The 16,686-nt window shown below is 41.5% G+C and overlaps 1 protein-coding gene across 30 annotated transcripts in view; it reads left to right on the top strand.

The window, feature by feature from the left end:
* MAGI2 (membrane associated guanylate kinase, WW and PDZ domain containing 2) overlaps nt 1–16,686 on the top strand; it is a 1,127,025-nt gene that overhangs the window by 1,103,031 nt on the left and 7,308 nt on the right. For 8 of the 30 annotated variants that reach the window (XM_043552267.1, XM_043552288.1, XM_043552300.1 and 5 more), the window contains one exon: nt 3,976–4,064. The exons of 21 other annotated variants lie outside the window; for them this stretch is intronic. In XM_043552267.1, the coding sequence (XP_043408202.1) occupies nt 3,976–4,064 (89 nt within the window). Of the gene's footprint in view, nt 1–3,953; nt 4,065–16,686 lie in introns of all 30 variants that reach the window. One more of the 30 variants, XM_043552272.1, reaches the window with a different exon arrangement.

The following is a 16,686-nucleotide window of genomic DNA, read 5'->3' as shown; positions in this document are numbered from 1 at the left end:
TAAGCTTTGACATTCCTCAGCGTGGAGAGCTCACAGAGCTGCTGAGGATGCTGTGGGAGAACTCGGAAGGAATCACAGAACCCTTAATGTAGAATCCTGCTCTCCCCGGAACTAGGAACACAGTGGCCAGCCGACTGGGTGGCTGTGGGTGGGGTTGGGCGGAGGAGACTGCTGTGCTGGGCAGAGCCGGGGGCTGATGGGGCGGGGGGAAGGTGTTCCCCTTCTCCTGCCTCTGGTTGCTCAGGTCACTGATGTCTCATTGGTTGCTGATGTCTGAACATAAAGAGACAGCATGCCAACACCCTCTCCCCCAACACACACTCTGTCTCTCTCACATACAGCCTCCACACACACGACCATCTCTCACATACTTCCCCCAGCACACACACTGTTCCTGTCTCGCTCCCACATAGCCAGCCACTTTTCAATTGCAGTGTATCTGGTAAAATGCCCATGGAACGATGGGATTAAGAAACCTGTATCATGTGATGCTCTACCTGCCCCATAAGGCATTGCAAATCCTTCCCAAAGCACCCTGCTGCCAGTTGCACAGTGGGATAGCTACCCACGTGCACTGCTCTCTGGGTCAATGCAAGAGCTGCTAGTATGGATGTGCTCTGCCAACACAAGGAGCATAGTGTGGATATGCAAAAGTGGTTTAATTAAAGCGGCATAATTTTTATCACCAAAACTCTGTAGTGTAGACAAGGCCTAAAACTAGTCTCTGTCTCTGAGTAAGGCTGACCCCTCCCACCGAGGGGCTGAGCAGCCCCGGCTCATCATCACTGGCCCAGAAAACTACTTGTCTACATCGCCCTATGGAGTCCCACACTCTATTCTGTCCCCACTCCCGACTCAAAGCATGCTGGGAAATGGTGTAAGCAGGCTCTGGTAGCCCTTACTGTTGTAGTGCATAGGGTAGGTCCCCCTAGAAGTTCAGTCCAGAGTTCCATGAGCTGCCAAACTCCAATTGTGGGTTACACATACAACTTCCACGCACAGGCAAAACTCTGTTGTAAGTTCTACCGACCCCAGACAGTTTCCATTGAAGTCTATGGGAGTCTTTCCTGGAAGATGAATCAGGCCCTGAATGACTTAAAAATGACTGTCCTAGAATTTGCATCAGGAAGTGTACAGTTTAAACAATTCCTACCTCCTGAACTTTAATTTCAGTTTCTGAGTTCCATGATTTCATGTTTTTTGCAAAGTAGTTCAGTTTTTCATCTAATCATCATGTTTTGGATCCATTGTGCAGCATACACTAGGCATCTGAAGTTGGGGTTAATCAGGAACTGGAGTTGGGTGCCTACCTCCAAAACAAAGATGCCCTTATTTACAACAAAAAAAGATTCTTACTGAAATGCAGTGTCCTGGAGGATTACATTAAAAATATAGGGTAGACTAAAGAATAAACTTTTTAAAAGTTTCTGCTTCAATACATGCAATTATATAAAAGAAAATGATTTTGGGGATGTGCTTGGGGGAGGCAGGGTTTCATTGGTGATGGGTTAGGATGATGAATTACATTGACCGTTTTTATGTGTTCTTATAAATAATATATAACCACCTAGGGGTGTAGATAAATCAAAATAAATATTACATTTTTAAATGAAAAGTTAATATTTTGTGGTGTCACTCCCATTAATATCAGTGTAAGTCTCCCAGCTACTGCCCATTCCTCTTCTGAAAACATTAGAGTTAGTGTCTGTCCGACTTCAATTGAGATCAGCTAAGAAGTTCACAGTGAGAAATCTTTACCTTATCTTCTCACTCAGGAGTAGGGCCCTACCAAATTCACGGCCATGAAAAATGGATCATGGACCATGAAATTTGTCTCCCTCCCCACCCAATGAAATCTGGTCTTTGGTGTGCTTTTACCGCATACTGTACAGATTTCAGGGGAGACCAGCATTTCCCAAATTGCGGGTCCTGGCCCAAAAGGGAGTTGCAGGGGGATCGCGGTATTCCCACCCTTACTTCTGTGCTTCCTTCAGAGCTGGGTGGCTGGAGAGCGGCAGCTATGGGTCAGATGCCCAGCTCCGAAGGCCACACCGCACCAGCAGCAGCACAGCCGTAAGGGTGCCAATACCGTACCAAGCCCCCCTTACTTCTGCGCTGCTGCCTTCAGAGCTGGGCAGCCGCTGACAGAGGCCGCAACACAGAAGTAAAGGTGTAAATTCCACACCATGCCATCCTTACGTCCGTGCTGCTGCTGGCAGTGGCTCTGCCTTCAGAGCTCGGCTCCCTGCCAGCAGCCACCGCTGCCCAGCTCTGAAGGCAGTCCCACCACCACCAGCAGCGCAGAAGTAAGGGTATCAGTACCGCAATCCCCCCTCGAATAACTTTGCGACCCCCATAATTCCTTTTTCGGTCAGGATCCCTACAATTACAGCACCATGAAATTTCAGATTTAAATAGCTAAAATCATGACATTTACAATTTTTAAAATCCTATGACCGTGAAATTGACCAAAGTGGACCATGAACTTGGTAGGGCCCTATTGATAGGAAAAGGTGCTACCCACCATTTTAGTTTAAGTTATTTCTTCCCATGGATCCATCCTCCGCTACAAAGCTCAGCTTTATAGGCAAAGCTGAATCACATCTCCTAGTGACTTATCTGCTCTCTATTGACACTACAGCCCCAGCGATGTGCTGTGTCATTATTTATCTATGGCCCATGTAGTAGCACGATATTTATATTTCCATGCCAAGGAGATTGCTATCCCTTCCATACTGAGAGTTAGCTGAATCCTCTCTCAGATTTCTTTCAATCACTGATTAGAGATACTGGGTCACAACAATCCTTTTTCCTTCACGGCTGCAGGCAGTCAGTTGCCCATTCTTTTCTACAGTTAGAGTTATGAACATAATTATTTATACAAACTAATAAATGAGGCATGACTGTTACTCAAATTCAGATTTTTTTCTTCTCTCATGTGGTCAGCATTGGCCCTGTTTCCTCCAGCTTTACAGATCCTATTTTTCCAGCTTCCAACAGGATTGTTTCTCTGACGAGAACTTCTAATCCCCTTCCTACCTCCCAGTTACTCCCAGCACACAACACCATATGCATGTCCTGGAAGTGTACCTGGGCACCTCATTCCTAGCTGTTAATCATTCTGAGAGCAGTGGAAATATTTAATGGGACAAGTTCCTAGTGGGTCCAATCCACTTCTTAAAGCAACCTTCATTTACACTCTTTATGTTTTTCATGTGTGTTTTAATTTACTGGTGATTTCAAGGGCTTGATACAAGCTGTAATTCATGAATTCACACAAAAGATTTTTTCCTGATATGACTTTGCTTAAAAAACAGTTCTGCAGTCTTATGAAAAGTAGACTGCATTTTTAGGCATCTGGCTTGCCAAACATGACCTAATAAATGCTTGGAAGTGGGACCCCCCATGCCTAAATCTTTGCAGAACTGGGGTCTTAGTGCATTGCTAGTTATTTAAGGGAGAGAGGTTTTTGTAATTTAGTTACAATGTAAAGTTTCAGTATACACAAGTGCTGGAATTAGCAGTGACTCATTTTTCAAGAAGCCCTGGGGAAGCTCAACTGTTTGAGTTTCAGCACAGCCACAGTGACTAACCCTGAAAATGACAGAGCTGATACCAATACAAAGACTTTTGATATGAAGGAATTTTCTTTATGATTTTGGAATTTAATAAAACCCTTCAATTTTATGAGTTACAGCTCCTTTAAAAAGCACCTCAAGATGTCTTCCACAGTTCAGCAGAATCTGCTTCTCAAATATATATGTATAGTACCTCAATCTTTCACTAATATGATGACTTACTGCATGCTTGTTAGTCTTGGCTTTACAGAAAGTCTTTTTCCTGTATTTATAAGCTTTTTACTCAGCTGTTCTAAACTTACTAAGGATTCTTTGTTCTAACAATAGTAATATATCTTTGTCACTGGTTCTGTTAATTCTAATGATTGGTCCTAGGCTGTTCCTCCCCTTCCTTTAGGAATGGTACCTTCCAGTCTCTCCATGTGCATGAAAAGTGACAAGCATGGGTCCCCATATTTCTACTTATTGGGCCACCCTAAAGACACGGTTTGTAAACTCTGCATGTATATTATCATTCTCTAATATGCTTTTGTTTCACGCAACTGTTTTAACTGAGGCTTTTCCTACTTTTTCTTACACACTAGCTTGTTCAGCGGCTCCTACTGTATTGGACTGTTCTTAATAGCTGAGAACCTAATCACCTAAAGAGAATACCTATCTATTTTAGATCCTTAAGAATGTATTTTAATTTCCTAGATGAGAGTGTAGCCCTGTAACTTCCACTGCTGCTAGTGGGAGAAGCCCGGCTATGTCCCTCTGAGAAGGTATCTTCTTGTATTTGTAACAAAGATTCATGCTATAAAGACAACTTTCCTAGAAGAGTAACCAAAGTACTTAGAAGCCGATGCAATAGTTTTACCCCTTTCTGATGGTACTTGGCTCCCCAAAATACTGTTAATGTGAAGATGGAAGTTATATCTTGACCTAAAATAATGTTCCTGTGCTTTCGTTGAAACATGCTGTAATACAATTTCAAACACAAAGAAGCTGATTCAGATGGCACAGCTTTGCACTCAGTTTCAAGTTATTTCCTTCATAAATCCAGTCTTACTGCATAGTTTGTTCAAACTTACCCAATGTATAATATATAGTCACAGCCCAGAAATGATACCTGAAGGGAAACATTTATTTTTCCTGGTTCATATTGATTGTGGTCATCAGAGAAATCTCAAAAGTAATCTCTGCTGGTACATTTAACAGTTATGGAAGTCTCTCACATAATAACTTTGTATAACATAATATTTTCATTAAAACTGTGGCCTACTAGCAGAACAATCTAAAACACTTAAAGCAGAAAGGTTGGGAACAGAGAGGGAGATTTCCAAAGGTGCCTAACTGCCATTTGGGCCTTTGAAAATCTCCTCCAAATACTGGACAAGGCCAACATTTCAGATCCTCTAACAATGTTCTCACAAAATATGCAGTCTCATTTGGGAGGGGAGTGGAGTGCAGCAGTCTGTTATTGCGCATGCAGATCAGTTAGTTACCCATCTGATTGTCCTTTGCAAATGCAGGTATCCAGTTTGTGTCCCCAAATGTGAATTCGCATCTACAAACTGATATACCCATATATGTTGCTGGCACAGTTTTAGAGGCCTTTTGAAAACCATTGCAGTAACAGATTTTACACTTGTATCCAGTACTCAGATTTGTTTGAACATCTGAGACAGTACTGAGGGGTCTCAGTAAGGGAATTAATTTCTTAGTAGCATGGAAATCAGAGCTGTACCATTTTACACCTCACTTCTGCTTCATGTTCATGGGCAAAGTCACTACAGGTCATCTTTCAAGATACTGAGAGGCGAGGTCATGCAGACATAGAGAGCTGCACTACATAGCTATATCAGATTCATCTTGTAAGTTTATATTCACAAATAGAGCGAGTTAGGTGACCTTGGCTCCATCATGAAAACTATCTTATATAACCATGACTTTGTAGTGTGTATACACACACGTACATGTTCAAATTACTTTTTGTTGCTTTAGGATAAAAAACATGGGAAGGAAAGTTGTTCCCTCCTAAAACTGGTAGATGTTGGCATCCTCTATCAATGTATCTTAATTTAGTAGTACTCAGTAACTCAGCTATGGATGAGTGGCTGCCGATGTTCTAATTATTATTTGGCCCTATTAGAACTTTTCTTGGAGCCAAAACTTGACAGAGACAGGGTGTCAGTCATCAAAATAAAAACCTTTGTTGGATGGAATTTTCAGCTTCTATAAAACATATGTTTTTAAAACTTCCCCAAAATAATTTATAAAAGATCTGCTATAGAAATTATTTTGGGGAAGTTCTACGGCATTTGCTATACAATAGGCTAGCCTGGATGATCACAGTGGTCCCGTCTCCTCTTAGAATTTGTAAGTCTATGAAAATGAAAATGAACTGAAGGTATCAGCACAGTTCACATAGTCCGTGAATAGTCATCAGATGGTAACAACTTCCAATCACTTCTGTCTTGACCTATATTCAGATAAAGGACAGGGTTCCGTTGCTTAGTCCTTCATTTACTCAGTCTCTTTAAAAAGCGACAAGGTGTGATATCAACTGACCGTCTTAGAAGCAGAAAGCATGCTGTGGAAATTAACTAAGAAAGTACTGCTGTACTGCCATTTATTTTAATGTAATTAGTATTTCACTTAGAGTATTTCTTAAAATCCACCCGTCTCTTCAGTATCTATATTCAGGACATTTCAGCTTGCACCTTTTGTAACAGCTTAATGAATAATTCAATATTAATAGCCAAGATAATAGCTTTATATTTATTTGAAAAAAATCTTTTCTTATTGAATACAGTATTTTTTGGGCTCATCAAAAATAGCTTGCTTAGTAAAATTGAGCTGAATCCCTGACTTGCTTTAACAGTGAAATCTAAAGCTCATAACAAAAGTGAATGAATTTCCTGGACTTTTCTTATTGCATGTGTAATTATAAGATCAGCTGCCCTGATGCCCTACAACAGTGGTCTCCAACCTTTTTACACACAATATCACTTTTTGAATTTAAGTGGAACCCAGGATCTACCCCACCCCTTCCCGAGGCCCTGCCCCTTCCCGAAGGCTCCACCCCGCTCACTCCATCCCCCCTCCCTCCGTCACTCGCTCTCCCCACCCTCACTCACTTTCACTGGGCTGGGGCAGGGGGGTTGGGGGCAGGAGGAGGTTTGGGGTGCTGGATCTGGGAGAGGGCTCAGGGCTGGAACAGGGGGTTGGGGTGCAGGAGGGGTGTGGGCTCCCTCCAGGCAGCACTTACCTCGGGTGGCTCCTGGTCAGTGGCGCAGCGGGGCTAATGCAGGCTCCCTGCTTGCCCTGGTCCCACGCCACTCTTGGAATTGGTCATCACGCCCCTGCGGCCCCTGGGTTGGGGGGCAGCACATGGCTCCATATGCTGCCCCTCTCTACAGGCACCGCCCCCGCAACTCCCGGTGGCCGCAGTTCCTCGTTCCCAGCCAATCGGAGCTGCGGGGACAGTGCTTTCAGACAGGAGCAGCGCACGGAGACCCCTGCCTCCCTCTCTCCCCCAGGGCCTTAGGGGCGTGCTGGCCGCTTCCGGGAGCGGCACATGGCCAGGGCAGGCAGGGAGCCTGCCTTAGCCTCGCTGCACCACTGGACTTTTAGTGGCCGGAGATCACGATCGACTGGCAGAAGCTCCAGGATCGACCAGTCGATCGCAATCAACCGGCTGGTGACCTCTGCCCTACAAATACCAACAGTCAAGTAAGTAAATGTCCAAATGATTAAAAACTGCTCTAGTGAATACATGTAATGATAAAGTGTATGCCTATCATCACAAAGTATTTTGAACATTAGGAGGGAAAATGGCTTGATATGCTTTTTCCCCCTGGATTTTGCTGACCAGCATCCCTTTTAAAAAACATCGTGCATTTGGATAACCAAATAAGCAGCACTGAGCCACTGTGCAGTGTATAGACCCAAATAACATACACAGAAACCTGACACCTACGGCATAGGTGGTGAGTTTTAAGAAGGACTTGCAATGAGAGAGTGGTTGCAGGGAGGCCATTCTAGGAAGGAGGGCGGCACAAAAAGCAGGCAAGAGGACAAGCATGGAAGAAGGAGATAAATGGAGTAGACGGAAGGGAGACAAAGACAGAGCAAAGCAGCAGAAGGAGGAATGGCAGGAGACAAGATCAGAGACGTGGGCAGGATGGAATAGTAATGGGCCTTGAAGGGGATGCCCACAAGCTTGAGTTTGATATGGAAAGCACATCAAAGTCAAGTTACACATACCCTAGATAGACATGTCAGGGGGGGGCTTCTGATCCTCAGTGTGGCAATGATGAACAGTGCCTTTCTTTTTTTTTTCTTTTTTTTTTTTTTAAGTGGTGAGCCCTGTATTATCCATTGTGTAATACATGACAAAATTAGGAAGCTATGCTGTGTGTTTGCCTGCCTGGTATTGACTGTGAGCACAAAGTAAACACCACATGTGTCTACTTGTTTACATGTTTAGAAGTTGTTACATTTGCACAGTAATTGGCTAATGAGTCTTGACTCATACTGTTACATCAGGTTTCAGAGTAGCAGCCGTGCTAGTCTGTATCTGCAAAAAGAACAGGAGGACTTGTGGCACCTTAGAGACTAACAAATTTATCTGAGCATAAGCTTTCGTGAGCTACAGATCACTTCATCGGATGCACTCAGTGAAAGCTTATGCTCAAATAAATTTGTTAGTCTCTAAGATGCCACAAGTCCTCCTTTTCTTTTTACTGTTACATCAGATACTCATGCCTGTTGAGAGTACTAATCAGATAATCCAGTTCATTCTTTTGAAATGCCTGTCTTATAAATCTCTAGAGCTCAGTGTTGAATGGTATTGGGAACTTGAACAGTCCCATATATCAGACAACGATGGGAGAAGCAAAAATCAATAGGGTCGTTTTGAAACAGTGCCCTTTCCTTATGTGACCACCTTGACTGAGTTGAGAACATTCATTCGTATTCATGCTGCATTCCCAATAGCCATCCTCTTATTTCTAGCAACACCGACTTAATTTCAGGAACCTGTGGTGTGGAAAAAAGAGGGACTAACTAAATGAATCAAAATACTGGTTGATAAAAGTGGCCTAAAACCATCAAGCAATTTGAATATGAGCTCCAAAAGATTCGATCAGTTTTTAGACCTATGGGTAAAAACTATTCGAGGACAAAATTCAGTATTAAAATGTGTTTTACAAACAAATCCATAGCGTTTAACAAATATGTAGCAGCTGATGAGAGAGGAGAACATTCTTCAGTTGGAAAAATGAAAGGTATCTATTGTCTGTCTTATGTAACAGCAAATTTTATATTTTAAAAGATCAATTGCTCTTTTTATATCAGAATTTTGTATCTTTCACTGTAGAACTGAAAGCATAAAATGCCATTTGGAGAGATGGAGAGAAAAGGGGGAACGTTTTCATGGGTTTTGTTGCAGTATGTCTGATCTTCCGGAGAACTGCTATAGGGCCTTTATTTTTTGAATGTACGACTCCTGGACAAAAGAGCAGCTCTGACTGCCTCTGTGACCTTGACCAAGTCACTTAAAACACTCTAACCTGCCTCACCCATCTGTAAAATGGAGATGATAATATTTACTTACATACTTCGTGGGTGTGTTGTAAAGGTGAATTAATGCTTAAAAAATACCTTAAAGATGAAAAATTCTAGTTAAAGACTAAGTATTATTAATTATTTTTATTAAAGTAGAACCTCACTAATCCACACACATTATAATTCATATAAAAATTGGCAGCCCATCTCCACATCTGAGCAGAGATTTAGTAAGAGTGCTGTACAGTGAGTTCTGTTGTTTCCTAAGCCTTAATTATTTTTATATAATATGCTACAGTAGATTTGCTAATACCCTACCAAGTGTATATGTTCACAGCTAAATTACAGTGAATAAAATACATGACAAACCTTACCCTTGACCGTTTATCCGTGGTTGGGTCACATAAACTGGCATCCAGACTCACCTACCCTGTAAGGAAAAATAAAGTCCCAACTAAAGGTCTCTTCTTAGCCCTTTTCTCATTGTATTTGCTTGCTATATTTCCAAAACACAAACTCAAAGCCAGAACAACTCAACTCCAGTTACTGGGTAATAACCACTCAAGGCCAATCAGCTGGGAGGAGAGAGTTCACATCCTTCCCCTACAATAACCTCTTGGGCACTAACTTCCTCTTTCCTTTTATAACCTCACCCAGTTCAGCCATGTGACAGGAAGGAATCCAGTAACCCCTTATGGGCTGGAGTGCCTAAACATGCTTTCCCTCCCCCCTCCACCCACAGCTCACTCCTCCTCACCTCTGTGAAGTTATTCTTGTTAGGACCATGTGTACTGGGGCCCTTTGTATATAGATAGCCATGTTTAAGGGACATTGCTGATCCAGGAGCATATTGTGTAAACATGCAGGCCATGAACTCCTCCTCCCCAGAAAGCCCCAGCACAGCTCCTATAATGGAGGCTCTGCAGACCATGTCTCTGTAGGTAATTGAATTAGCCAACTTTAGGGGCATCTAACTTCCACCTCATGCTGTCTCAGCTGGATGTAGGTTTTCTGGGAGGCACTTAAGATGTGTAGCACCCGGCAGACTGGGGCCCAGAGGTCTGAATTTTCAAAAGTGACTAGTGATTTGGGGTGCCCAACTTGAATCACCTTAAAGGGACTTGATTCTCAGAAAGTGCTTAGCACCCACCTCTATAGAACAGACCCCTTTCAGGTGTCTCAGGTTGGACACTTCACATCTTTGTGCATAAAAATGGAGGCTGCGTCCCTGGAAAGACAATGGGCTTGTCTATGCAGTGTAGTACTGTGCATAAGTGGGGTGTGAATTCTAATGCACTCCAATGTGTTGTGTGTACTAACTGGCCTGTGTAGACCCTGCTGGCAAGCACTAAAAGTTCCCTAGTGTGTGTTAACATAGTATTGTTTGAAACAGGACAACATTAATGTGCACTCAGAAACTTTTAGCATGCAGCAGCAGGGTCCAAAGGCGTCAGTTAGTGTGTAACACAGTGATGCACATTGGAATTTACATCCCACTGATGTGCACTGCCATACCATGTAGACAACCCCAGTGAGACAACTTACTGCTTGTGTGATACAGCTAAAGAGTGTTCAGAGGTTGGGATGCAGTGTCTTGGATCCACTCATCCGCTCCACATTCTCATTTCATAATAGTATAAAAACATTGGCTTTTCAGCTTGCTCAATGATATACATGAGAAAATAAACAACCACCACCTCTTTTAGTAACGGATGCAGTACCGTAAGCAACCAGATGTGCAAACACAGAAGCACACATTCAGTAAAGAACAGATATAGATCTGGCGCTTCTGAGAGCTATTAAACATAATAATGAATTTCAAAGATAACCCCTTAGTAAAATAGTCTTTAGCACCTAGAAACCAACAGCTTCCAAGAGCTTTGCAGAGCCATGTAGGAAGTGCAAGTCCAGTCAACTGGAAAGGAAAGGAAGGCCTGTTTTCAGGAGTCCCAAGTCATCCTCTCTCCCCACTTTTGAAACTCTCCCAATTTATTTGTGATCTTTTTCTCAACTGCTGAGCCAACAACAATGGGAAGATAGTTGAGTTCTTTACATCTGTCCTGGATCCAAATTCCATTGAAATTGTAATTCTTAGCTTGAAAACCTTTCAAACAAATATAACTATATTTTTTAAAAACTCAGCAGCATGAGGTCACTGACACTTTTTCAGTACTATCTAGTAATTTTGAAAAACTTACTTTGTTTATAGTTTAAACAAAGATGACTACAGAACATTTTACATACTGGAACAGTTTTGCAAGTGGAATTGTGTACCTTACCCAGCTTTCTAAGTGTCTGGGCTTTCCATCAATATTTGGATTGTACTTATAAACTATGCACTGAATATGAAAATGTTAAGATCACCCATTCACTGACTTCTCTCTCATTATACTGGTCTTTTTTTGCAGGAGACTCTGTCCGACATTCTAAAAAAGAATTAGAAAACCTGACACCCTGATTAGCCGATAGTCATAACAACTAACCTGATCGCAGGTGCTGCTGTCAACCTTTAATTCCCAGTATCCTAGTCCTTGAGAGGTGTTCTCTTAGACCCCGGTTCAGCAGTCTAGCCTATTCAGCAAAGCACTTAGGCACAGACTTAAGTGCTTTGTTCAGTAGGGATGGGCTTAAACACCTTGCTTTGCTGAACTGAATCCTTAAATGGAAGTTGTTGATGATCAGCACCTCACAGAGGGCACTCAGCATCTGGCAGGATCAGCTTCCTATGGAAGTTCATTTATTCAGCAACTCATACACTGTCCAAACACTGTAAGTTGAGGCTACTTTTGTTCAGCAAACCATGCCCCCAATATTAACCAAGCAGTTCTAAGAATGACAGCTACTTATTGACCCGTCAAAATGTGAGCTTTCCTAATGCCTATTTTAGCTGCAATAATTAATAATTTTAATATTTAAATATAATTAATGGTATAGTAGCAATCTCTTAAATTATTCACTCTATATAGAAAGTTTTTTTCATTAATGCCACACATTTTATTAACATATTTATGAACACCTTTTATGGCAGTGTGTCAATGCTATTAATAAAAACTAATTTAAAAGTCATTATCTTTTTAAATTATAGAGTCATTTATATTATAGCTCTCCTTGCTTTGCCTCAGCTCTGGGTGAGATCTGGTCTGGCTTCCAATAGCTCTTCATCCACAGTCTGGCCACATTGAAAAAAATGCTTTTCTTATTAAAGTGAATAAAGTATTATCACTTGAATAGCTCGTAACCGGCAACGGTTAACTCATTGCCTTTACCAGACCAGGGGCTAGGAGAGTGCTCTCGTCTCTCTTTCATTGTACAATCCTCTGGAGTCCAGAATACAGAGAATACCCTCTCCTGGGCTTGAAAAGAACGCTTCTCCTTCTTCCTTTCAAGAGGGACTAGCAATCTCTAGGTTTAACATACACGTCAATGAATTTCAAGTTAGATTCCTAGTTCTGCAAAACTCTCAGGCAGTATATGAGGATAAGGAAATCAATGGGAATTTTGCCTATGGGCACACAAGAGGGTCCTCAGCAAGGTTGTATGGGAGACTTCCTGTCTGATCTATTTTAGGACACATACCATTTTGTATCTGAATACAGGACAAAATTAAAAGTGGCAGGAAGTGAATCCAAAAGGAAGCAACATCTGGCCATTCAATAATAATAAAGAGTGTGAAAGGAGCGATGGCAATAGGGTACGACAGGAACTGGGATGCACATAAATAAGGCATAGAGGGAGACTCTGCAGATTTTCTACAAACTAAATGCTCCAAGCTTTCAATGCAGATAAGTCTCCTTTATCAATCCCCTTTTCCCACCCAGGTATAACTCCACACTCACATGCCTCTTACAGATTTGCTGATACCTGCAGGAGTGAGCCCTGCTTTAAGGCGCCTCATGCAGAAATTATCCACCAATTCAGATCTTTGGCACTTATTAAAACAAAGAGAATTCCCCCGAAATCACTTTGTTCAAAAGAATTAAGATTGAATTCTTAATCACCACCAAAAAATTACAGGCAATAAACGTTCCAAACACTACCAAGTCTGTAAATGAGAAATAAAGAGATCCAGCCACATCCACATTGTCATATAATCCTTCCTCTCTTGCCATCATCCTACTTGACTTACACTTTCCATCTAGGCTTTATATTGCCCCTGAAAATATGCAATAATATATGCACAAGTCAAAATTACTAGGAGAATATAAAAATCTTATGCCTATTTAAGGGATCTATTTACAATATACAAGAATACTGCACCATTAATCAATACAAAAAAGGCAACACAGGATAGTTATTAGAATGATCACTGATAAGGTCTATAAAATTAGACAAGTTTGCACCATGATATTTGCCACACACTTCATAACACCAGACAGACCAATTATTTTATTTCTGCTCATAAAAACATTCTTCTATCCAACAGCACTTCATAACATAAGACCTATTGTGCTCTGACAAAACTGAATGTGGCTTGGGACTACATTCCTCTCATAATCTTTACTACTAATGGCAAAGCATGCATCCAGGATCATATTTACATATACAGACTAAAGCAAGAGGGCAAAGTTAAGGTTGAGTGGGTACTATAAACTGGGTGAGATGATGGTGTAAGAGTAGAGAATATATAAAGGAGCAAATTCCCCACAGACCAAATATACCAAAGCAAAGTGTCACTAGATCCTCCCAGCACAACAGATGTAAAACCTGCAGATATATCTCCACTGATACAATGCTCGCACCACACAACACCCTTTTCAAGTTCCACGGGTCCTACAGAGGCCCATCAGAACATGCAGTGTACCTCGTCCAGTGCATTCAATGCCCCAACACTACCTATGGATGAAATCGGACAATCACTACACGCGCAAATGAACTCTCAGAGAAAAAAGGCTAAAAAACAAACACTCTATCAGTGTGAGGGAACACTTTTCACAACATTAGCACGCCATATCTGACCTCTCAGTCCTCAGCCTCAAAGGAAACCGCCACACCTTCAAAAGAGGAGCCTGGAAACTTAAATTCATAACTCTGTGGACACTAAAAACCATGGACTTAACAGCGACATTTGTTTTATGGCTCATTACAACAATTTGTAACACACCCTACTGCCTACTAAACCTTAATCGGCCACTTCATTTTAAGCGGTCTCCTGCAGCATGTGTGAACTCCTTATGCGTAACAGTCTCTCATATCTTGTATTTAGCTTAGACACTCTGGTTACCGCCTCCAGACCAGAAGAAAGAGCTCTGTGAAGCTCAAAAGCTTGTTGCTGCCAGTAAGAGAAGTTGGTCCAATAAAAGATATTACCTCACCCACCGTGTCTCTCTCAGATCCTGGGACCAACATGGCTTCAACACCACAGCAAACAACAGAGGATTATATGGCGGGGGTAAATGGCTGGATCCTTTAACTATTTCCAGTATTATTGATGTTTGGGACTTTTCTAAAGGGGTAGACTGCCTTGCCCCCACCCTTCTGTTAAAAAGGTGTAATTTTGGGGGGAAGGTTATGCTGAATCCCACTGAAACACACTCACTTTGGAAGTGTACAGGAAGGTGAAAGGAGGGGATTGACTATAATATGATATTTGCATTGGTTTTAAAATTTAACAGAAACTACCAAAGGCTTCCCAAACCATCCAAAAATCAAAGGGGGGAACCTCTGAGTCATTTACTTCAGTAACTAAAAAAAGTGGTTATTTCAGTAGCTGTGGAAATTTCAAGACAAAGCATTAAAGTGAGTTGAAAGATCGACCCCAAAGAACATGAAACGCAAGCTGCAGGAAACCAAAGCCATCAAGAACATAACAGGCATTCCAAGATATAAGAATAAAGGGCCAGATTCATGCCAGATGTAATTCCACTGACGTCTATTGAGATACACACCAGGGATAAGGCTTCCCTATTTTCTTTATTAGCTGCATCTGTAAGAATTAAGTTTGTCACCTTGTGGCAATATGTAATTTCAGATGTAAGAGAGTAAAATATAACGTACCACATTTTGATTTTATCAACCAGTTCTTTGATTCACTCGCACTTTGTCACCGAGATGTAAAAAAAGATGCAAAGACATTTTGGGAACTGTTTAGTTCCTATTTCTGAAACTACCCAAAGCTTACAAATACTGTTAATAATTCATGAAATTTGGATATTAGAGGCACTGCGATTTTATTTTACTTCTGTAATAAAATGCAAATAATTATTTTTTATATTTCGTCAGGCAGGTTTTTATTATTATTATTAGTGCTATTATTGAACATTAAAAGGACTTAACACTAGCACTTTAAAGTTAAATTCAACTGGTTGTTGGTAAACCATTGAGTCATTATTTAAACCAGTTGAAACCAAGTGGGCATATGTGACAGTATGTCTGTAGCCTTATATATCCTGGGCTGCAAGCTTGGCAGAGGTTATAAACTGAGCAAGTTTAGAGCTAATCAGAACTTGGCTAGGCAACGTCTCATGAAAACCTGAGGTGTTAGGAAAGTGATATTGGTTAATCCGTAGATGACACTCTTCTCTCTGATTTAGTACTAAGCCAGTGCCCCCAGCAAATTATGCAAGGGCACCGTTCTGTAGAAGGTACCATCTTTTCCTTTAGCTGGAAAATTGCAGTCCCGACCTCTAATTGTTGTCATGATTACAGAGTGGTCAGAAAAGAATGAGCTCCAGGTGTGGGATTAGACCTTAATTAGGAGAGGAACACACACACACACACACACAAAATACTGGATTGCCAGTCTATTACATTAACATGTATTTACCCTCCTGAACAGAGGTTATGATGACAAAAGCAGCAACGCAAACACTTCATAAGTTTGACTCCACTGCCAAAATGTCATCAAAACATTTTTAGCCAGAAATTTTCCTTCCTGCTACTTCTCCCAAGTCACTGTTCTCCAAAACGACTGTCTGTCTATTATATGTTTCACCCGTAGATGTAAACTGTCCTTTGATTTCAATGGAAGTTAGGCACCTAAATGCCTTTGAGGATCTGGGACTCAGTCACCACTCTACTCCTATGTTCACGTGACTGCAATTTGTTGTATAAGTGAATGTTGCTAGTTAGACATGCTCAGTTCCTGCATATGAAAGGACCTCTGCTCCCATGGTGGAGGTGGTGAAGACTGGCACTCCACCAAAAAGCACCTGCTAATCGTACCAACTGGGATGCAAGTGCAGTAACTCTTGACATTCTCAGTTCATCTACTCTATTTACAGTATAAGTTCAAAGGAGGTTTTTCAAAACACAAATGAGAGAGGCACCATTAACCTTCAATGGGAGTTGGACACTGACTATCCTTTGTACCGTTGGAAAGCTCCCGCTGAACTCATTTCCTCCTTTTTGTCACAGTATTAAAAAATCTCATGGCACTTCCTTTCTTTCCTGGCCATAGTAAGAGTGACAGCCTTCGTATTCTAGTCACATTGTAATATGGGTAGTTATAATCCTGCCTAAATCCCCACCCCAACCACCGCCTGTAGTTTCAACTGAACATGATATTCTTTTGTTCTTTTCATAAACTTGTGCAGTAGTATATTTCATGCATTGTTAA

The sequence above is a fragment of the Chelonia mydas genome, chromosome 1 (genome assembly GCF_015237465.2).
Source record: "Chelonia mydas isolate rCheMyd1 chromosome 1, rCheMyd1.pri.v2, whole genome shotgun sequence".
Classification (NCBI taxonomy): domain Eukaryota; kingdom Metazoa; phylum Chordata; order Testudines; family Cheloniidae; genus Chelonia; species Chelonia mydas.
This window is presented reverse-complemented; position numbering and strand designations above follow the sequence as displayed.